We start from the raw sequence: 24,343 nt of genomic DNA, 5'->3' as shown, positions 1-24,343 counted from the left end.
CACCATGCCTGGTTAACATTAAATATTTTTGTAGGATAACATTTAATGTCTTCATGATATTTCACAATATTTTACTTAGTCAGTCTCCCTATTAGACCTAAGTTCTTCCCAAATTTTGACTATCATTTTTTTTATAAAATGAACAGTAAACTGCAACTATCCCTCTATATCCATGGGGTATTGATTTCAGGAACCCCTATTGGTACCAAACCTATGTGCTCAAGTTCTTTATGTAAAATTTGCATGAAACCTGTGCACATCCTCCCCTATACTTTAAGTCATCTCTAGGTTATTTACAATATCTATTACAATGTAAGTGCTATACAAATAGTTGTTAAACTGTATTTAGGGAATACTAACAGTCTGTACATATTCAGTGTAGACAATTTTTTTTTCCAAAATATTTTCCAACCTCAGCTGGTTGAATCTGTGGCTGGTATAGATGGCGACTATGTTATGGCTAAGCATTACCAGACTTCACTGTAAATTCATAGGTGTGGCCTCACTACCCCATACACATTGTGTTGCTGGGAGGTATTGGGGCTGGAGACAATCAGGGAGACTAGGCCAGTGTCTTAGAAAGCAGCTCTCCAGGTTCAGGGATGACTCCTTCTCCTCTAAATGGTCCAAAGAGGTCCACAGAGAAGTTATCTTGAAATTCAGCTGTGCATGATATTTCTGTGAGTCCTTCCTACAGTGAATGTGCCAGGATCTGGTAATCAGCAGCAAACATGCCTATCAACTGACAGATGTTGGCACTGGCAGGTGACAGGTAGCAGGGATTGTAACAGTCACCTACATTTCCATGCTTTTATTTACATAATTTTTTTGAAATTAGAATTTTGCTCTGTGTGTTATTGAAACACAATACCTTCTTGATTTAAATGCTTTGCATTGAGTTTGAAAAATTGTGTTTACTTTTGAATATATAATTGCTTAAATAGTATGAAAAGGACTGAGTGTAAATAAAAACTCTGAGAGGAACTCTGTAAGCACTCTGGCAGAAATGCTAATATTAATTAGAGAAAAGATAAACATGAAAATCAAATGAACCTCTACAGTGCTACAGACGGACATAGAACACAGGAGAACTACTGGAAATGAGTACAATGCCCAGGACTGATGAAGGGGAATTACTGGACGTGAATCAACAAATTGACAGTGGCTGAAACATATCTAAAAATATGTTATCCACCTGGGAGCCCCACACAGCCTCTGCTGCTTTCCTTACATCTCTCCCACCTTCTTCTGTCTGACCAAACACACCTTTCAAAGTCAAAATAATAAGACAGTTTCTTATGCTTCTCATCTTTTCTCTTTTTGGTACCAGAGATTGAACCCAGGGGCACTCAACCACTGAGCCACATCCCCAGCCCTTTTTATGTTTTATTTTGAGACTAGGTCTCGCTAAGTTGCTAAGGCTGCCTTTGAACTTGTGATCCTCCTGCCTCAGCCTCCCCAGACATTGGGATTGTAATGGGCACCACCATGCCTGTGGGCCTCTTATCTTTTCAGTTTCCATGAACAAATCACAGGAGCAGTCTTTTGTTTCTGACCATTGGGCCCATTCGTTCCCATTTGTTCTTTTCTGAGAAGAGCAACATTTTCATTTGGGTTAACTAAGAAATATGTGAATAAATGTATAAAATGCCCCAGTGTTAGTAGTACAGTCTGCCCAAACCCTTTGATGAAAGATAGCTAGGATTCCTGACTTCTAGTTATTGAACTTACTAGTATCTGTTGTGTTTTCATAAATATTTTGACAAAAACATGAACTAGGAGTCACTGTCATCCTCATAACCTGGAAACCTGAGATTCTTTTTTTATGGTTCTAGGGATTGAACCCAGGGCCTTATGCATATTAGGCAAGCACTCTACACTGAGATACATCCCATCAGGAGATTCAGTTTTTTGTTTTGTTTTATTTTAAGTTTTTTTTTTTTTTAAGGTGGACACAATATCCTTATAATACATTTACATGGTGCTGAGGATCGAACCCAGTGCAAGGCAAGCACTCTACCACTGAGCCACAACCCAGCCCTGAGATTCACTTTTTTAATTTTCATGTTTTTAAATTTTTATTTTGAATTTTGAATTGTTTCCATATTAGAGTTCTAAACACTGTAATGATTGTTTAACTATTATCAATAAGTACCTTTGTAGCAGTGCCTCCTATGAGGCAGGTACATTCCTAAACAGACATTTTTCCTGTATCATCACTGATTTTCACAGTGACCCCTCGAGACATAAGGATTCATACATTACATATTAAGAGGTTCAGGGCTGGGGCTGGGGCTCAGCGGTAGAGCATTTGCCTGGCATGTGCAAGGCCCTGGGCTCGAACCTCAGCATCATAAACAAACAAACAAATAAATGAATAAATAATTCGTTGGCAACAACAACACAAAAGAAACAGAGGTTCAGAGAGGGTGGGTGACCTGCTCATAGCTAAAAACAGTGTGGCCGTGCTTGCCTGTAGGTCAGTCCGCCTCAGAAGCCACTTACCTGTCACCTGGTATGGGGAAAACTGAGTGAGAACAGACAAGTGCGGGAAACAAAACCCAAACTCTTCTGTCCTGGGTAATTAGACCCTTGAGACAGACTAGCGTTTTCCTATGGCTTTCCCAACTTTTCATCAGCATGCGGTCATTTCTAAATGTTAAATTCACTATTTCAGACTCGCTCCCCTCCTCCTGCCCCTTTGATCTTCCAGGCCCTCAGTACCGCCTGGAGAAGCAGAGTGAGCCCAATGTCGCCGTTGACCTGGAGAGCACGTTGGAGAGCCAGAGTGCATGGGAGTTCTGCCTGGTCCGCGAGAACAGTACGTTGGCTGTCTCCCTCTGTGCCCACTTTGTCTGTTGCAAACGTGCTTAGAAATCATGGGTTTGAACACTCGCTGGCCTGGCTTCCCTAGGCAGATTGAAAGTGGCTGTTTCCCAAGGCAGACTGCAGCCTCTGTGCCAGAAGTGTATCCCAGAGTGAAATAATAGATTCCGTGCTGTTGGCTAGAGTCCACATCCTGTTTAGCAGCCCGTGATTCATATTTGTCTGTTGAACTGTGTCTTCCTCGGTTAGGAGCAGCCCTGAAGACAGTTTAGAAATAGGAGGCCCTTTCTGAGGCAAAGGCAGTTTTGTATGTAAAGCAGCTGGGCCTGTATCGCTGTTCAGACATCCAGTTCACACAGTTTTAGCCTTTTGAATACTTAGCAGAAGGCAATGTTGAGACTCCTAGAGCCATGTTGAGCACTTCTCTAACACTTCAGTTAATTCCTTTCCTTCTCTCTTCAGAGCTTCTGGGTTGTGAATTTTTCCTATCCCTCTTCACTGTACTCCCATGGACACAGAGGATAAGTGATGTGTGACAACAGATTGTCCATGGTCACTCCTGCCCAAGGGCTTTCACAAGGGCTGTTTCTTCCTCCTGAGACACTCTTTTTGCCATTCTGGTTTCTCATCCTTCACCTCAGTTTAAATGTCACATCTTCAGAGAGGCCACCATGACCTCCCTTTCTCCCATCACCTAAGCCTGATCCACCCCTCATTTGGTTCTTCCATTATACTCTCAGAGGCCATACTACTTTTTATTCATTGCATTTCTATTTACAATTATATGTATATTTATTTATACACACACTTATTTATTATAAATAGATATACATATAATTATAAATATTTATAAGTGTGTGTATATAAATAAATATTTCTATTTATAATTATATGTATATTTGTTTACACACACGCTTATTTATTTTTCTCAGTCATTGTCTCTCTCTCCCACTAGACTGTCAGGTCTGTAAAGATGTTATAGCAGCTTGTGTTTCATTAATTCACTAGCCCACTAAAGACCGTGTGCTGGAGGAGCTCAGTAAATATAGACTGAAGAGTGAATGAGTCGTCGGTCTGTAGTCACACCACTGACCCTCTAAACCAGACCAGACTGCTGCTTTTCCACCAGGATTTCTGACACCCTTTTCTGGAGCCGCATGCACACAATTCACTGAGAGTGTGAAATGTGCTTTTGGCGTTCAGCAGCAAAGTCTCAAAGCTTGGTGTCCGCACAGTCTGCAAAAATTGTATGTAAATACACAGCAGTAAAAATCACTGGTTCCCAAGTGATCCAAAAATGTTCACATAAATAATAAACATTTGTTAAATTGTTCTTCCCTATCAAAACCTAATATGTAAACATCTTAAAGCAAAATGTAGTGCTTGTTACCTACCCCATAAGCCAGAACTTTCAGGCAGAATCCTGGTGGTGGAAAAGCACAGGGAGAGAGACCCCAACACTGGCAGCAGGAGTGTGAGGAGTGCACTGCAGCTGGCGCACCAAGCAGCATCAGAGTGCTTTCCCCAGTGTTTCTTTTTGGAAATCTGTCTTGAGAGTATCTGTAAAATGCAACAGATATTTATATATAATACTTTTCAATGTTATTTCTAAGCATCTGACATTAGAAGAGTAGTCGGATAATTAGTGGTGTACTCCTACGTTGGAGAATCATGCAGGGTTTCATATGGGATATGCTCTGGGATCACAGTGAAATGAAGCTGAAACCAAGAAAAATACAACTAGATGTTTGAGAGTGTTTGTGTATATTTGGAAATTGAGACATAAGCTTCTCTGAACCTGTAGCTTAAAAAAGAAGTAACAGAAATTTGAAACTATTTTGGTGGGAAGATAATGAAAATTCTACATTTTAAAATTTGGGGTTATGGCTAAAGCAGCACTTTAAGGAAATTTTACAGTCTTCAAATTTATGTTATCAAAGAAAAACTGAAAAGTAATGAGCTAATAAACATTCAACTCAAAAAATTAAAAGGAAATCTAAATAAAAGGAAGGAAGCAATAAAGATAAGAGCAGAAATTAATGAAATAGCAAATTCAGAAACATCAAAAGGAAGTTGGTTCTTTGAAAAGACTGGTAAAATTAGCAAAGCTCTAATGACATGGATCAAAAATGTGGAAGAAAAATAACAAGAGAGACAAGGAACAGGAAAGGAATGGAGACACACTACAGATTCTGTAGTCAGTATGCCAACAACACGAAATTATCTTGAAAACTTCATTCCAAAACTTTGGAAAACGCAGATGAATAAATTCCTGGGAAAAGACAACTTACCCAAAAAGACAAAAATAAATAGAAAACCTGCATGCTGAGATTCAGTTTTGAAAAATGGAATTAGTGATTCAAAACCTTCCCACTTAAAAAAAAAAAAATCCAAGGACGATGACTTTACTGGCTAGTTCTACCCAATACCTAAGGAATGAATAACTACAGTCAGTTGTTCCAGAGACTAGAAAAACAGATTACCCTCTCCAGTTCATCTGAAAAGGCTATCTTAAATTGTGGTTCCAAACCCCTGTAAAGACCATACAAGACAGGAAATTTTAAGGCTAATCTTAAAATATAGCTGTAAAATTCCTAAACAAAATGTTAAAAAACTGACTCCAGCATTTATCAAAAGAGTTATATGTTCCCAAGTTGATTTTATTTATATATATATATATATATATATATATATATATATATATTTTACTTGTTGATAGACCTTTGTCTTTTTTATTTATTTATGTGCGGTGCTGAGAATCGAACCCAGTGCCTTACACATGCCAGGCAAGTGTACTACCTTTGAGCCATAGCCCCAGCCCCCAAGTTAATTTTTTTGAGTTGAATGTTTATTATCTCATTACTTTTCAGCTTTTTTTTTTATAACATAAATTTGAAGACTGTAAAATTTCCCTAAAGTACTGCTTCAGCCATATCCCCAAATTTTAAGAGTATAGACTTGGTTTACCATTATAAAACTCCAGTCCATACGATTTGCCACAAGAGTTTAGTAGTGAGAGCAAGAGAGAAATAATTTTGATGTAATCTTAAAGGAAGAAAATTAGAAGAATAAAAAGGAGCACATATAGGCTAGTCCCAACAACATAAAAATAAAACAAGCAAATAAAAGATATAGAAGAAAAATTGGAAGGATTTTTCCGGTTGACAAGATTCCGGGTAGTTCATTTTCCTTTCTTTTGGTACTTGTACTTTCCAGATTTTCTGAAGTGAGCATACATGACTTTCTAAGAAGAAAAGTGAAAAAAAAAATAAGGGCAAGTTCACATATGCAAGACTATATAATGAGTACATCGATTAGTGCTCTTCTTGAGACAATTGAAATTTCAAACCATTTATACAGACATACACAGTACCACACCATTACATGTCAACAGGAAAGGTTTGCCAACACAAGCCTTTGCTTTCGCAGCTTGCTTATCTAAATCCTTTACCTGATAAAAATAGATAATGGTGCCCTCCTTCCCTGTCATTTTCCTTCATTCTTTAAAGATTCCCAGGTTTTTTTATTTGGTGGGGGGCAGGAGGGAGTGATGCTGGAAATCAAACCCAGGGCCTTGCACATGCCAGGCAAGTACTGTAGCACTGACCTACATCCCCAGACATTTTTTAAGTTTTATATTTTGATACAGGGTCTGCTAAATTTTCTGGCTTGCCTAGAACTTGAGATCATCTTGCCACCATCTCTTTAGTTGCTGGGATTACAGGCCTGAACCACCAAGCCCAGCTTAAGGCTCTCATCTTAAACATACTTGGGGAAATAGTTCACTTATAGAAACTTTGTAGTAGATTTTGTTTCAAAATGTTGACCTGTTTTTATGCAAACAAGATAAAGTGTATTATTAGAATCTTGGTAAATATTTTGGATAAGTAATACACATGTAAAATTTTTTTTCAGATGGTACAAAAGTCTATAGTAGAAACTAAGCCTCCCTCTTCTGTTCTGTTTCCCTCCGAGAGACAGCAGTTATGCAATCTTTCCAGGGATCATCTGTACATGTGCAGTCATTCTGGCATGTCTGTGAAGAATTGTGTGTGTATATGCAAGCACACACGCACACACTCATGTTTGTATTCCTCCATTTTTAAAACCACAAATGATAGCAAAATATTATTGCACTTTTCTTTTATCATTTTAACAATTTATAGAGATTATCCCATATTGTTTCACATTTTTTTCTACATATAAATTCACCAGTTTTTTAACTTCTGTAGAAGCACAGTATTCCACAATATGTTGTGGTTTCAGGTTAGTTTTGTTTTTGTTTTTAGGATGAGGCCCAACTTTTGTACATAGGAAAGAAAAGCTGAGAGGATTCATGGATAAAGCTTTGAAATCTGTGCTCTAGTTCTTATTTCACTTCTAAGTATGAACAGTCTTAATTTAGTTGTATGACCTCTGTGAGCCTCAGCATCTCTGTCTCAAAAGATTTATAAGATACTTGTAGTTCTTACACTTTGTGAGTCAAAATCACTGTTAATGAAGGAAGCCCTTGCCAGCATTTACAAAGGTAAAGGCAGACAGTTGCTGAAAATCAGAGGAATATTATAACTAGTCTTATAAAATAGAAGTAAATTATGAAAACAATACATTCTTTTTTAAAAACAATTTTTGTTAGGTGTCGATGGATCTTTATTTTATTCATTTATCTGTATGTGATGCTGAGAATCAAACCCAGTGCTTCAGGGGCTGGGGATGTGGCTCAAGCGGTAGCGCGCTCACCTGGCATGCATGCGGCCCGGGTTCGATCCTCAGCACCACATACAAACAAGGATGTTGTGTCCACCGAAAACTAAAAAATAAATATTAAAAAAAAAATTTCTCTCTCTCTCTCTCTCTCTCTCTCTCTCTCTCTCTTAAGGAAAAAAAAAAAAAAAACAACAGTGCTTCACACATCCTGGTAAATGATCAACCCAGCCCCAATATGTTCTTTTTACCGAAAGATTGTTAAATTTCATTTATTGTTTTGTGGTACTAGGGATTAAATCCACAGACACTTTACCATTTAGCTACATCCCCAGCCCTTTTTAAAATCTTTAATTTGAAACAGTTTCTCTCTAAATTGGAGAGTGTAGCCTCGAATTTATGGTCTTCCAGTATCAGCCTCCTCAGTAGCTGGGATTACAGGCTTACACCACCATGCCCAGCCAAGAATGATGTATTATTCTCCAGTAACTACCAATTAAGAAGTTGGATTAAAACAAAGAAAAATATATCAAAAATTGAATTTTTTTCATTTCTCTTGGTGTGTTTGATCAGGACAGGCTCATTATCCTTAAAGTCATTTTAAAAATGTAGTTATTTATTTACTTTTGGTACTGGGGATTGAACCTAGGGACACTTAACAACTGAGCTATATCCCCAGTCCTTATTATTTTGAGACAGGGTCTCTCCAAGTTGCGAAGAGTCTCTCTAAGTTGCTGAGGCTGACCTTGAACTATGATTGTCCTGCTTTACTTTTCAAAGTCACTGGGATTACAGGCATGTGCCCCCATGCCTGGCCATGAAAACCACTTTTGAAGTGAGCTAAGTTATGATCAGTAAGTATTAAGCACTGTGTAAAAGAATGTGCTGTGGAGCCAGCCTACCGCAGTTCACATTCTGACCATTCCCCTTCTAGTTCTGGGACCTTAGACCCTTTACTTTTATCTCTTTTGGGTAGTTGATCTGCCCTGTCAAGTTGACAGAAGGATTCAGTGAGTTTTAATCTTAAAGAGCTTAGAACAGTACCTGGTCATAATAAGTACCATAAACATTAACTGTAATTAATAAATAATGAAAGAACAATATTCTGGGGCTGACAGAGCAGATGGGCACAGATGTGGAGGTCTGGACTCACAGAATTGTCAGAGCCCTCAAGGAGATGTAAGGAAGGGGTGATCCAGATGGAGGGAAGGAGAGTGCTGGAAGGGGGCTGTCTGTAAATCCATGTCATGGGACCAAAGAACTTAGAAGCAGGGTACTTTCCAAATGTGTTCTGGTGTTCCAGAATAGCTGTATACTTTGTATTTCAAGAACTGTTTGCCATAAGTGTAGATAAAAGCCTTTCATTTTTTTTTTTCTTCAGGGGAAGGATAGGGCACAATATTTTGTATCATCCACATCAAAGGGTATTTTTTAAATTATTTATTATAAGGCCTTGTGCTAGATATTTTGCAAAATGCTTTCTCTTTAGTTTTCATAACTAACCTGCAAGACATTCTTGTTGTAAGGAGAGGTTGTGACTTGTTCAAAGTTAGCCAGCCAGTAACTGTCCTAAATTCTAAGACAGCTGTCTGATTCCAGTGCCTAGTCTCAGGTTGTTGATAAACTTTCCATCCCAAGAATAGTGATGACAATTGTCTTTATGCATTGTGAGAAAAAAGCTTGCAAATGAAGCTCATACAACAAGAGTATCTGCCTCGGGACTGAGAGCTAACATTTGTGCTTGGATCTTGGCCTAAATAAGAAAATGACAAGCCAAAGTCCTTGAGCTTTCCAGTTTGGATTCTTGTCTGATAATCTACTGCATCCTTCATCCAACTGTCTGCTCGAAGCTGGAATCAGACCAGAAGGAAGCAACGAGTACATTATGGAGAGGATGTAACATTAGAAGACTTCCATCCTTGTCCAAGCTTCTATATAAATCCTGGCACCAAACAGCCTCAATTTTCTTTTCTGCCAAATGTTCCTGGTGACCTTTCCCACTGATCATATGTGGATAGCCCATACAGGTTCTTGAAGAAAGAACCAATTTATTCCATAGCTTTAAGAGAGAAACTCTGGAATTTTCCATCATCAGGGCCAAAATAGGCATGAAATTAAACTGGCTTTAGGAAACACCTAAAGTTTCAGATACCGTGTCTTTCTGTTTTGTCGCTCACTAGGCTAAGCACAGTGTTTAAATAAATCATAGTCACCAGGATCAGGCAGACCTTGGGTAAACCACTTGTAACTGCTGACTTCAGAAAAATTGTATCACCCCTCTGAGCCTTAGTTTCCTATGTAAATGAAAATGATTGGATCTATTCCACAGGATTTTTCTGAGAATTGCATGAGATATGGGTGCCGTAGTATAACATTTTAGGCTAGTGTGGACATCACCTTTATTTTATAGAAGAGGAAACGGGCTCAGAGGGGTGAAGTGGTTTGCTAATGTCGCACAAATAATAATGAGGAGCCTGGAGAACTGTGTCTTCTATCCATTAAGTCTGGTAAAAGAGCTGAATCTAATTATTTTATTTCCTTAATAGAAGCTGCTGTAGAGAGGCATCAGTTGCTTTGTAAACGTCAGCTTCATCTCCTTGGATCTCCTTTTCTTTTGAAGGAGATTCACAGATGCTAAGACCTTCCACTATTGTCAGTACCTTATGAACTTGTTAATTTCCTTATTTTAAGGTGTTCTGAGGAAGGGTGTGTGGTCCTCCAGGTAGACCCCTTGGCTAGGGAGAGCATCTGAGGGTCACAGTCTGAGAGTCCTCATTCACTGCCTTGAAGACCGAGGAGGGCAGGCAGTTCCTTCTAGAACTTCTCCAGACTACTCACTGGGCTCAGAATCCCTCTCTGATCATTGATTTCATTGCGTGAATTTGCCCACTCCCATACTAGACTGTCGCTCTCACTAGACAGGGACCAGGTGTGCATTCTCATGTCTAGCCAGACCTGGCTCCTTCCCTTGATGGAGTGAGCCTTCTACCTCCCTGACATCATCAGACTTCTCACTGGGGGTCCAGGGTCAAGTACATGATGATTTTTAAGGAAAGGTCCTCCTGAGTTTGGGTGAGTATCTTTGTCTGCAGAGGTTTCTTTTTGATGGTATTTGGACCCTCCCCCACTACTAAATAGAAAAGGAAAGTGGAAAAGCAACCAGGAGAATGCAGAGAATGAATGTGCACATATGCTGGGATGTTTCCAGATCCTTTTTTTGATGCTTATTCATAATGGGCCAATTCCTCCTCCTGCTTAACTGTGTGCCAGGCCTGGAGACTCCCTGGTGGTTCCTCTCTGCTTCTGGAGGCTTTGCCTTCTTCAGTTTCAAATTGCTAATCTCTCCAATTTCTGTCATGTGACCTGATTACCAGGGCTTTAAGCCTCTTTTATTATGCCACAATAATACTCTTCAAATACAAAAGAAAATGTGACCATGCAAATAAACTCTATTCATAAATAGAAATGACTTGTGATGCTCGTGGTGCATATTTTAGGTTGAATTATTGCTGAAAGCCAGTTACAAGTCTTGGCGTGGGCATTCATGGTAAGGAGTTTTCTATATGGGTGAGGGTTTTTTCAAGTTGATGTTGCACATTAGCTCCCTGGACACTAATAGAATTTAAATGAAACAGAAATATTATCCCTGAATACCTGTGTCCACCTCCTGCCATCTGGATAATGTGGGCTGGAGGCAGTGTCTGTGGGGGAAAAGAGAAATACTTGGCACCACTGAGTCACCTTGGGCAAGTCCTTCTCCCTTGTGAACTTCATTTTTCCATCTATCAAAATGTGATGGTAATCTCTACCCTGGAGGGCTGGTGTGAGGATTAAACCATTGGAACAAGTCAACAAGGCTGTACATCAAAAGTGCTTTGTGAACTGTGGTGCACTGTATAAAGCATCTGTGTGCCTGAGACAGAGGGCAAGCCCCTGTCACAGATACCGCAGCTAGTCTGAGCATGCATGTGGTAGCCTTTTTCCTCCCTGTTAGTCCTCCCTTCTCTCTAGCTTCTTGGACTTTCCACAGGCCCCTTTGGGCAATGGAGTAGCTGATACCTAGGACAAAAAGCTTTGATGACCTGTACAAGAAGCAGACCTGCACCATGTCCCCACCTCCTTCAGTAATGATTATCTGAATTTTGCTGTGTGGGCTGAGAACTTCCATGTGAATTGTATTTTTCACCCTCGCCCTTCCTCAAAAGGTCCCCCCTTTTCATTTTATCATTAGGTAGTAATTAGTATTCAAGGGAAATTGGTCTTAATATATTAAAATTGGTTAAGTGCATTTAGACCTGTACCACAGCCAATGTCTTATTGGAAAATGTAATTGGGGACTCTGTGTATGTAATTAATTGAATTACAATTAAGAACTTTCATTAAGCGATACACTGGTACATTAGAGCAGTAAGGAAACATGTTTGACGAGCCACAAACCCTGTCTGGGCTCTAAGTGAGGGCATAGAGATTTGCATTCCTCCAGTAGGCTCCTGCCCCTGCAGCCCCTGACTAATGTTTGGGTAATGCATCAGGTGACGTTTCTGCAGTGACTCTGAGTGGGAGGTGAGGTTCTTCTAGCAGACGTGTCCTTATTCACTGATTCCAGTGTCAGGGAGAGGGACACCTCAGGGTTGATCAGATGTTACAGCTCTTAGATATTTTACCATGTAAATTGTCAAAAATGCCAGTTTCCTTAGAAAACTCCATTACTTTTCCTGTGCTTCAAATAGGAACAAAGACATTGAAGGAAGAGGAAGTCAAGAGAAATCTGTCACCCTAACTTCCAAGCAAATCTGAAATGAGCTGTATAGGTCCAACCCCTTAGTGGTCACGATACATCCTCCAAAGGCTGGTTGGATGTGCTTGGAGCACATATTTTTTCGTCTGTTCCCCAGCGTTAACATTGGAGCCCTCCTCTGGGCCAGCCATTGTTCTGGTGCTGGTAGGTGGTAATCAGTGCTACACAGGTGGAATAGTGGTTAGCAGGACCTAGAGCTGGTGAGAGCAGCAGGGGAAGGCTTCCTTGAGAAAGGAAAAAACTAGTTAAATAATGAGTAGGAGAAGAATGTTGCAGGCCAAAGGACTGCTCATCTGAAGGTCTTGAGACCAGAAGGAGCTCAGCACACTTGGAAGTGAATAAATGTGTGCAACAGAATGAGCAGGGGCAGGTGCTGCAGGGTGAGCCCGAGGAATAGGCAGGTCCAGAGTGCAGAGCCTGTGGGCCCCTTCCACGTTCTGATTATTTTAGAAATTCTATAAATCTGAAACTATTTCTTTCTGATCACCTCATAAAACAAGATTACCTTGAATTATTGAGGGAGATCCAGAATCTCCATGTGGAAAGTCCTCCACCCTGGCAGGCACTGGCTCTGAGAATCCAATCAGTTAAACACTGGGACAGCAAGGATCCCTGCCCTGGTTGGAGCGTAGCAGATTCTAGTGAAGCATCTGTCCTTACTGCATGATCCTGATGGCTCTAAGAGATTACTGCAGAGGTGTTTGTGTGTTATTGTATATCACCTATTGATCGTTTTTTAGAGACCAGCAAAAATGACTAGCAGCTGAAGGGGAAGTGTTTAATAGAAGAGAAGCTTTGGGCTTATGAGGCTTTGGGGACCTAAACTGCCTCTGGAAAAAAATGTGATGGATGCAGAGAGCGAAGGAAGAGTTTTTCTCCATGACTCACTTATGCAGTCAGCTCTGAGTCTTACTGAAGGAGGCAACAGTTAAGTTTTATCCCTGATTCCTTTGTTATGGCAGGGCTAGGTGGAATTGAGTTCTTAGATGTTGTTGTGGCTCATACAGTTGTATATTGCAGCCCATCAAAGGAATGGTTTTACCCACAGGGGTTATGTAGCGATTAAGGGCACAGGTTTGGAATTAGACCTGGGTTCAGTTCCTGGCTTCAGCTTCTACTAGTTGTATAGCTGTAGGAGCAGCATGACAGTCTCAGCCTCATTTTTTTCCCACCTGTATACAGAGGATACTCTCCCACATAAAGGAGCTTGGAGAAAATTAAGTGAGAGAATGTGTTTGAAGTGCCAAGCGTGGTGTCTGACATAGAATAACCTCTCAGGAAATGCTTCTATTGAGATAGGATCCCTGTTCTCAGTGCATCCATTCTGTTGAGGAGTCTAAATGGCATGTTAGGTTCTATTAACCATGGTAAGTACAAGGAATGGTGTGTAAACCTGAAGTACTGTTATGGTTAACATAAAATTTCACTGCATTGAAGTCTGTGGTTGCATCAAACTTTGTTCATTCCACTGGCAGCATTTACTGAACATCTGTGGTGACACTGTGCTATGTGAAGCAGAATTTTCCTGGCTGCAAGGGTCTAGCTCACAAGGAGACTATGGATGCTAATGTAAGAGACTCACCATGAGAGACTTCCATAGAGGGCTGCAGATTTCAGGGGACCAGTGAAGGCTCTATTTGGACTAGACCTTGAAGTATATAAATTTTGAAGAGTGGAAAGGGCATCCTTTCCGGCGGATATAACCTGAGCCATGTCCAGCTTGGCAGGAACAGGGTGATTGCTTGTACAGTTGCTGCTGGGACCTGGGACCTGGGATTGTGGAGTGGAGGATGGTTCACTTGCCCTTCGCTCAGGCAGTTCCTCGCACAGCAGTGTTTTATTGTGAGTCCGGGCCTGAGCTGAATGTTGCCCCTGACTTGAAGAACTTTCTTCTCCCCTGCCCCGCCACTTCATTTTCCACGGCTCCCCTCCATACTCTCTCTGCTGCAGCCAAAAACAAGCACTTGTGTGCATGCTCACCATTTGTGCACTTCCTGTTTTTCCCATCCTGGTCCCCTGTGGATTGCTTGGACCCCCTTCCAATGACAGGAGATGCTCGCCATCCTCTTGAGTTCCTGAGCACTGGCACAACACTGGGCGTGTGGCAGGCTGGTAACTCTTTCTGGATTAGAAGGAGAGGTCAGCAGGATTGTGCTATGGAGAGCTGAAAGGTGGAGGTATAACAGTGGCCGTTGATTTCCTGGTTGAGTTTTAGAGTTGGCACAGAGCTGTTTGGAAAAGGGAGACTGAAGTTGCTTTAGCTTACACTGGATTAGGGCCTTTTATAATTGGTCTAAGACTCATTGAACTGTAAAATGGATTTAAGTTCCATGTAGTTTATATCTATGAGTATAGAAAATCTGCCAATAATATACAAGTTCATATGAGCTTGGATTTAGCATCAGTGCCTGCTTGTTTGAAAAAAAATCATATACCTCTGTGGTCTCCCTCAATTCCAACAAAATCACATGAACTATAAATAGTTCAGTCCTCAGTACCAAGAGTGGGAGAATGTAAGCTTGAAAACAATATTGGCTGTAACTAGCCTTGATCTCATCACTGCTAGCAGAGCTATTCTTAGATATGTGAACAAGCCTTCCAGCTGTTGTCAGGTGGCAACATACACACAGCTGTTACTCTACTATTGTCCATCATGGTTGTGCAAACCCAGGTCCAGGGACAATAAAAGCACACCATGCTAACCAAGCAAGTCAGCAGCTCTCAAAGTGTGTGGTATCACCGTTAAAATTATCAAGGTGAGCCAGGCGCTATGGCACATACCTGTAATTCTAGCAGCTCTGGAGGCTGAGACAGGAGGATCACGAATTCAAAGCCAGCCTCAGCAACAGCAAGGCACTAAGCAATTCAGTGATACCCTGTCTTTAAAATGCAGAATAGGGCTGGGGGGTGTAGCTCCATGGTTAAGTGCTACTGACTTCAATCCCCAGTACCAAAACCAAAAGTTATGGAGGTGGGCCTGGGGATGTAGCACAGTGGTAGAGCACATGCTTAGCATGTACAGCTCCCTGAATTCTACCCCAACAACAAACAAGACCAAAAATGAAGCCCATGGAGAACTGTTATTTATTGGAATATATCTATCTATCTATCTATCTATATAGCAGTAATTAATCATTTAACATTAACATAAATAACAAATTTTATGAAAAATATATTTCCCTTAAATTTTTTAATGAGAAGAGTAGTACTATTTTACATTTTTTGCAAATTTCTATAATATCTGTCTTAAAGAAGATTCAATCTGTTATGAATACATTATTTTGATTGAAGTATATGAAGAAAATTTGTCATAACACAGATATAATTGTTGAAAAAGAGGGGAGTGTTTTAATAGTCTTTTCAGACAACCATGGATATTTTTATTACTGTACCCAAACTCAAGTGATAGTTTCTTAAAAATTATTTGCAATGTAGAATCAGAACTATTTATTGCTTCATGCACTAATAAGAGAATGGGCATGAAAAAGGCAAACAATGTCTTCCTGTTATTATTCTGAAAATAGTATTGAAATTACACACCCCGTGAAAGGGGTTTGGGGATATGTCCCATAATGGGTCCCTGACTGCACTTTGAGAATACCCAACTTAGAATTTACCCTTACTGGGGCTGGGGATGTGGCTCAAGCGGTAGCGCGCTCGCCTGGCATGCATGCGGCCCGGGTTCGATCCTCAGCACCACATACCAACAAAGATGTTGTGTCTGCCGAGAACTAAAAAATAAACATTAAAAATTCTCTCTCTCTCTCTCTCTCTCTCTCCTCTCTCACACTCTCTTTAAAAAAAAAAAAAAAAAAAAAAGAATTTACCCTTACTTAAGTCCTTAGTCTCCTTATTCTGCTCATAGGAGCATGGTGAGGTGGTTAGGGCAGGAGTGGCCTTCAGCACCACTCAAAGGAAGGGAAAGGAGCACTGGAGGGCAGACTCTAGAGTTCGGTAGTCTGTCCCAGCTCTGCAAGTTGGCTCTTGGGAAAGAGTTTGACCCTAGAGTCAGGGTTTGAATCAACATTGCTGAACTCTATATTCATGTCCCACCTAACGTAATTGAGCCCAGGCCACTTCCCTGCTGTCTCACAGCACTCCTCTTTCTTTGCTGCAGGCCCCAGAGTCACCTTCGTCCTTCCTTTCCTCCTCTCTGCTTCCCTTTATCCCTTCCTGCCCCATCCTTGTTCAGTCATTCTTCACCTAGGACAAGGGCCTGACTTCATTCCTTCATTCCTCTTTCCTGTTTCTCACTCCACAGGGTTAAACCACTTCTCTGGATCCTCTGCCTGCTGCTACCCCTCACCTTTCCACACTGTGAAGAACCCTTGTCTTATTTCCAGAGCCTGTCAGTTCATTTGAGCTTTGGTCCTCATCAGTAATAGGCCCCACCCCCAAATTTGATCTATCACAATATATCTATGAGTTATTGCAGCTCGAGCGTTTTGACACGATACATTATGGTAATCCATGGCACATAGAGACATTAACACTCCCGACTTTGACAAAATACATCGTGAAGTCTTTGAAGGCACCATTACAATTTATCTTGTCATTCAGGGAGAGACCCAGTTCAGCATTAATGTAGATGAACACAGTGTGGCTTTTGTTTCATTTAATTGCTTGTGACCTTTTTAATTGCTAATTTAACAAAATACAAAAGGTTATATTTCAATTAAATTAATGGTTTAGGGAGTGGGGTTTTTTTTTTTTTTGGTATGTTTATTTTTAAGACATTCTGGCACACCCTACTTTTCACTTCTAAGATGATAAAAATGGCTTCTCTCAAACACAAGCGAGTTTTTTAATGTGAAGTTTATAGTACAATAATGATTTTAATATGCCAGTGGTGTAGTCCCAAGCATCTTTGGTGTGTGGTTGGGTTCACTCTTTTCCAGAAGAATACAAACATTAAAGACATTTACATCAAGGCATAGAACATTTCTGGTCCGAAAACATAACTTTTGATATAATGCTTTCTTCAAATGGTGGTCTTTAGATAAAGTGTCCGTGGCATGTCTCTTCTGTGGGCTTTTCTCTCTGCCTGTTTCTGTCGTGCTCTGTAGTCGCCTGCAGCCACACCTCACCACCACCACCACCACCACGCTTCCCCCCCACAACCCCATGCCCCCGCCTTCCCACAGCCTTGCATACTGCTGGCTGCGGGGACGTCACATGCACACACAGACATGCCCCTCCAAGCAGAGGCACTCCTGGGTCTAATTTGAGAAATGGCACTGGAGCTCCCAAGTCCAGCGTTTGTTCCCGTGCAGCAGTTAACCTGCTTTAGAGCAAGCAGCATGGACTGGAGACGAGTGCAGGACTGTTCCTTCCCCACTCTCCAGGTGCTGTCGCCCTTCTGATCATAAAAGCAAACACACCCCTTGTCAGCGGGAGCAAGGCTCAGAACTCACTCGAGTATCAGGGTGACTTAAGTCCTCAAATGGGATATGAATTTACACTGGCAGAGAGTAGAAGGTCAATGCACAGAGCATTAGTGTGCTGAGTGGCTCCAGCTCTAGAAGGCTTGAACAAAATTAATATAAGGAAATTGACAAGCCTTGCTGGTTATTCCGTAGCTTTAAGACCTCTACTAAAATCCTATCATCTCATCTGCCCATTATTAACATTTCAGCAAAATATAAAGTTTTCATTAATCTCCCACAGCAAATTTAGGAGTGAAAACTGGCACTTGTTTGAGCTTTTAGGACTACATTAGCTGGTGTATTAAACAAAATATGTCATTCTTCAGTAGCTTCTGTAAGAAGCTAAATCAATTTCCAGCCATATTTATGCACCACTTTATCTAAAAGCATCTGAATTATCATTTACAGCTAAGATGCTTTATTAGCAGCTGGCATTGAGATTGCTCGGTAAAAAATTATATGTCACGTTATAGTAATTTTTAAATTGGTTTTAATCCAACATCATAAAATGTAAAAATCTTAAGTGTGGATTTTTTTTCTTTTAGTAATTGGCATTTTAGCATAATGAGCTGTTACCTCTTTCCAAATCAAATACCTACAATATTTAAAAAATATTAATTAGTAAAGAAAACAGAAGTTCTGGAATTAAGAATTAAGTTATATCTAATACATTTTCTCAGAAAAGAAGGCTTTAACCAACTTTTTAAACATAATTCTCATGTATAAAAATGTTCTAAAATAAAAATAAACTCATTTTGGCAGTTAAGTGTCAGTAAAAATATAGATTAGAAAAAGTGAATGATTATATTTTAAACTCTAAACTTCTAGCCAGCCTCTCAGGTCAGATGTGAACATTGCTCAAGAGATAGTAGCGACTGTGATTGTGACACAACTGTCCAAATTCATAGGTGTTGCAAAGAAAGGAAATGGGTCACGCAGTGGCCCCTGCAGATATGTCCGAGCAATGTGATGTTGGTTCAGTCATGCAGCCTCTCTGACCATCGTCTTCCTGTGGACATGGCACCTGTTCACATTCGTTCAGTAAATTTTCATTAAGCTCTTGCTTCCTCCTCAGTACTGTAGCACTGGCAGGGTCTGGGCCTGTCCTCTGGGGTCTACAGTCTAGTGGCAGGCAATAAACTACTTATGGTAACTGTTCTGAAGAAAACACGCGGCACAGTGGCATAAAGAGCCAAGCTAACATGGGGGACTGGGCTCAGGGAGCATTTCCCTGGAGCACCACTTGATCTGTGTTCTTCAGGAGGGAACAAATGGGGAGAAGGGTTTGCTGGGCAGAGAGGACAGCATGTGCAAGATGCTCCGAGGTAGAACTCAGTTGGAGGCATCCCTCATCCTTACCAATTAGAAGGCCTTACTGAGAGTGCTGAAACTGCCCAATTTGGGAATAACTTCAGTGTCCGAGTTCAGTGTGACAGCATCAGAAACCAGCTTCTTGAAAAGCTCACCCTATAGGCAGTGATTAGGGGGGAAAAAGGCATATAGCTGACAGACTGCCAGTTATGTAACAGAATTTTCCAGTTTGATACCCAAGCCTATAGTTTTCCATTCCTCCAGCCCTGTCCCAAGCCATTACTCTGTGGGTTTCCCAGTAGTCCCCTACACAAGGCCTATGGCCCCTGCTCTGGTTGACCCCTGCTAGATTGGTACTCCCCTCAGCCCTAGAAGACCAGCAGCATCCACAACTTCAGAAGCCCACATTCCAGACTCTAGAGACCAAGGGGTAGTTTGTCTTTAAGTTGTGTAGCCTTGGGCATATGACTTGGTCTCCAAAAGCCTTAGGTTCATCATCTGTATAGGATGGAAAATCAGGTTGTCATGAGCCTTAAATGTGGTGACATGTATGATGTGCTTAATACCATGCTTGGCACATAGTAAGTCCTTGTCCCTACCAGCTGTTATCTACTTGTCAACTACAGTATAGTTGCCTATACTGCTTGCAGGAGAAAATACAGACATAAATAAATACTTTACTCACCTTCACCGAGGTTAGGACAAAGCAGCCACTAAACAATTTTATTGCAAGGCTGAATATCATCCTGAGAATTGAATAAATAAACATGATTATTTTAAGCATATTATTTGATTTTTTAAATGAATTGTGATAGTCTGTGAGTGGCAGAAACTGGAGTTCAGAAAGGTAAAGTCACTTGTTCGAAGTCACACAGCAAATTAGAGGCAGAGCTGTGAACTGAGACCAGATCTACCTGGCTGTAGGGTCCAGTATCCACTAACCATTGTGGAAGTCACTGCCAATGAGATCCATCAGAAAAGAATTCATGGAGAAGGTGGAGTTTGAGCTAGCCTGGGGGAAGGAGCAGATTTTGACAACTCTGGGCGAGGGTGGAGGGAGCACTGCATGAGCAGAGGCCCAGAAGCAGAAAACCCTGGACCCGTGTGCAGTCTGAGGAGCATGGGAAGAGCTCCCCAGGGAAAGAGGAGGCATGTGTAAGGAGTGACAGAGGGTGGGAAGGTACATTTCAGCCAGATTGTGAGCTGCCTTGATTGCTTGGCTGAAAAAAGTCTGCTGTGTTCAAGAGGCTCTGGGAAGCCAGGGAAGGCTTTGGAGCGCCAGTCTTCCTATTTGTCTCCCGAGTCACATATCATAATACTTAGCATGCACAGGGCTCTCAGTAAACATTTGGTGAGTGAATGAATGATCAAACCTTTGGAAAGATGAATTGAAAAGTCTTATGGTGCAGAGGGAGCCTGGCGGCCAGGCGGCCAGTGAGGAGACTGTCACAGACATCCAAGCGCCAGCAGGCTTCCACCTGAACCAGCAGAGACTGGAGTGCAGGGCGGGAAAACCATTCAACAGACGGTTGGGGAATCCTGGAAGGAATAGGGATTCTTCAAGGAACATGAATTACTTCTCTGATCAGGAAAATCACATTTAGAAGAAAAGCAAGAGGTTCGGCCACCCATGCTCTTGTGATCTTGACTTAAGTCTTACGGAGACTGAGCTCTCACCGAGAGCAAGCAGGGATTTTTCTATCCTCCTCTTATCCTACTGCCCAGACGAGGCCTGGTGTAGAATAGGCTGTGTTTGTGGAATTAATTGTTGAATGATTAATATGTTACCATCCTCTGTTTACTGGAATGGCATTATTAAGTCATTGCTCAGCCTTTTCTTCTCCAAATTAAATAGCCCATATTATTTTAATTTATCCCAAAGCATTTTAAGCAGACACCATTTGCCAAGCCTCATGTATCTTTATGTGTTAAAGTGCTTTTTTCCTCCCCAGGTTCAAGGGCAGACGGGGTTTTTGAGGAGGATTCACAAATTGACATAGCTACGGTACAGGATATGCTTAGCAGCCACCATTACAAGTCATTCAAAGTCAGCATGATCCACAGACTACGATTCACGACCGATGTACAGTTAGGTAAGTACACGGACAGGTGATGAACTGAACTCTTTGTATCAGTAGTCCATGTAGAAAGAGGGAAAGAAGTGACATACAACTTTTATGTGACCTGAATGATTAAAGCTAATTTGTTAGCTGAGGACAGTGGCGCACATTTGTGATCCCAGCAACTGGGGAAGCTGAGGTAAGAGGATCGCAAGTTTGAAGCCAAGACTCTGCCTTAAAATAAAAATTTAAAAGGGCTGGGGATGTAGCTCAGTGGTAAAGCACCCCTGGGTTCAATCCCTAGTACCAAAAAATAAAAATAAAAAAGGTAGGTTGTTTTCTGAGAAAATGTTGAATGATGATGAAATTTAAAGTACATCTTTTCCCCACCTCTGCTCTATCTTGTGTCTTCTTTACGAAGTAGATTAGAAGTAGAGCCAACTTGAGATTCTGTTCAAGCTCATCGACTTTGGTGAAGTTCTGTGATCTTTTCATTCTGTGATTCTGTCCTCAGGTCTGTTGTGTGACATCACTGCTGCCTTTTCTTCCTCATTCAGGAAGCTTTGTAAGCATCTCAGAGGTTGTATTTGATTCTCACCAGATAATTTGGAACTAGCCTTGAACACATATTTGCAGTGAATTGTTAATTCAGCAGAAATGCCAAATTTCTGTTCTGACTTAAACCCAACAGGAGTAGAAAAGGCATCATAATAGTAATATTAATATAATGTTGTCATTGTTGCCATCTTCATCATCATGGCTACCCTTCCTAGGTAGCCACTGGATATTAGTCACTGTGCTGAGTGCTTTGTTTGTGCTACTTAACTACCTAAAACGTAGGTATTTTTACTGTCCCCATCTGACAGAGAATGTAACTAAAGTACAAAGAGATGCAATCTCAACCATCTCACAGGCGGCTGATGGTGGTGTCAGAGTGGAACCCTGGGGTGTACCTGCTCCCTAACAAAGGGACTCCACATATGTTTGGGGAGAGGAGGAACAGGTAGGGATGCCAGGTTCTGTCAATCAGGGAGCCAAACCCTCCTGACTCTGCCACATCACCCCTTCCTGGCTCTTGTGTGCCTATTGCATAGAGGAAAAAAGCTTAAATTCTAATTCTGGGGCTCACTGATTTTAAGTTTCTCACAAATGCTTTGTTTCTCAATTAATTCTTTTCTATGTTGGCATTACTCTAAATCTGGATAACATGTAATAAGCCTCAAAAATCTCACATATTCCTTCCCAACTTGATTGACAGGAATTTGCAGCCTGCTGACAGCACAGCTTAATAATTAAGAGATAGACCCATGAACCTCGCTGGGCATAATGCTGTATCCATAACTAGCCATGTAACCGTGAGCCAGGGTCTTCATCTTCCTGAGCTTCAGTTCTGCCCTATTTAGATGAGACTATCAGCAGCATCAACTTCTGAGGATTGCGGAGGGCCTGGAAAGCAGTGAGTGAGCAGCATGTGAGGGCTGTTAGTTGAGAGGCAGTGTGGCTCAGTGTGTAGAGGATGGGCTCGGCAGGTAAAGCCTGGTTTCAGACCCTGGGCATTTGTTAGCTATGTTGCCACTGGCGAATGATTCACAGCCCCAATTTCCTCATCTGTGAAATAAAGATAATAATAGTCCTTATCTCTTAGGGTAATTATGAGGATGAAGTGTCACAGCACATGCAGAATACTTAGGAAGGTGCCTGGTATATGGTAAGTGTTCGGTAAACAGTAGCTGCTAGGGTTCTGTGGTATGACTCAGCATTTGTGAGGCCCTGGATTCAGTCCCCAGCACCAGAAGAGTAACACACAAACTCAAACGTGAGCTGCTAGAATGATGGTGATCCCAACAAACTAAATAAACAAATCAGTAACTTTGAACCAAAACACAGAACCTACCTTCTCCCCGCTATCTATACTTGTATTGTCTCATCAAAAACAAAACAAAAGGGCCAGGCACAGTAGCACACATCTGTAATCCCAGCCGCTAGGGAGGCTGAGGCAAGAGGATCAGAAGTTCAAAGCCAGCCTCAGCAACTTTAGTTGTAAGGAACTCAACGAGACCGTGTCTCTAAATAAAATTTGTAAAGGGCTAGGGATGTGGCTCAGTGGTTAAGTGACCCTGGGTTCAATTCCTAGTATAACAAAAACAAAAAAGTATACAGCTAAAGTAGTAAAAATGTTATTTAATATATAAAAGTTGCTTAGAGAATAGTAGAAAAAACCCTGGGGCTGTTTTTCCTGGTGACCTTCTTAGAACTAAAAATAAAAAGACTGTTCAAGAAGAAGCCAGATCTCTAGCTTAGGGATGTTGCACAATGATAGAGCACTTGCCTACCATGCATGAAACCCTGTGTTCAATCCCCAGCACTAAAAAACAAATGAAGGAGAGGAAAAAGAAAGAACATGCCACATAATTCTACTTATATAATGTTCAAAAAAGTCATCAAAATACCCTTGTGTAAGGAGTGAGGATATCAGAACCTGGAGAGAGAGGTAGCCCCGTTCTAGGTGGGGCTTCTGGGAGACTGGCAAACTTCTTGTTCAGGATTTGTGCCTTTTCTGTGTGTGCATTTTTAATTAAAAGTTTTCTAAAATAAGATTATTCTACAACATCAGTTTGTGTTTGGCAGCAGTATTTGCTCAGTAGCAAAGGATCTGCTTTTTTCTGAGTGGGCCTGGTTTTAAGAAGTCCAGTGAGTAGCCCAGCTTTGGTCGAGACAGAGGCCCAAGGCAGGAATGTTCCCTAGTGGGCATGATCCGTAAATTGTGATTCCGTAGTGTGACAAGCTGTGCCTGGGAACCATAACAGGTCCTGGGCTTTTCTCCCCCACTTTCTTTTAAAAGCAGAAAGACAAATCTTATTGCCCAGATTCTGATTTTATATATTCATTCAAAGGAAAAAGTGAACAGAAGAATTTGTGGGAGGAGCCAGCTCTGCACTCATTCAGGGTTGGCTTTGAGTCCCCACTTTGCCACTTGCCTACAGCCAGCCTAGGCAAGACCCTTTGCTTTTCAATCTTAAGTTTTTGCCATTTATAAAATGAGGGGCTAGGGCTGTGGCGCAGAGGTAGAGCACTCACCTAGCACGCATGAGGCACTGGGTTCGATCCTCGGCACCACATAAAAATAAAACAAAGGTTATTGTGTCCACCTACAATTAAAACAAAATTTTTTTTAAATGAGGATTGTGGTGTTTTAGTCCATATGAAAATGGCCCATA

The 24,343-nt window shown here is 41.2% G+C and overlaps 1 protein-coding gene across 6 annotated transcripts in view; it reads left to right on the top strand.

Moving 5' to 3' along the window:
* Positions 1-24,343, top strand: part of Mapkap1 (MAPK associated protein 1) — a 230,800-nt gene that overhangs the window by 170,073 nt on the left and 36,384 nt on the right. For 4 of the 6 annotated variants that reach the window (XM_077797105.1, XM_026386351.2, XM_077797103.1 and 1 more), the window contains 2 exons: positions 2,714-2,821; positions 21,018-21,158. In XM_077797105.1, coding sequence (XP_077653231.1) covers positions 2,714-2,821; positions 21,018-21,158 — 249 coding nt within the window. The remainder of the gene's footprint in view (positions 1-2,713; positions 2,822-21,017; positions 21,159-24,343) is intronic. The other 2 variants (XM_026386354.2, XM_077797106.1) reach the window with 1 other exon arrangement.

The sequence above is a fragment of the Urocitellus parryii genome, chromosome 4 (genome assembly GCF_045843805.1).
Source record: "Urocitellus parryii isolate mUroPar1 chromosome 4, mUroPar1.hap1, whole genome shotgun sequence".
NCBI classification, from domain to species: Eukaryota; Metazoa; Chordata; class Mammalia; order Rodentia; family Sciuridae; genus Urocitellus; species Urocitellus parryii.
The sequence above is the reverse complement of the archived record's forward strand: the minus strand, read 5'-3'. Positions and strand labels throughout refer to the sequence as shown.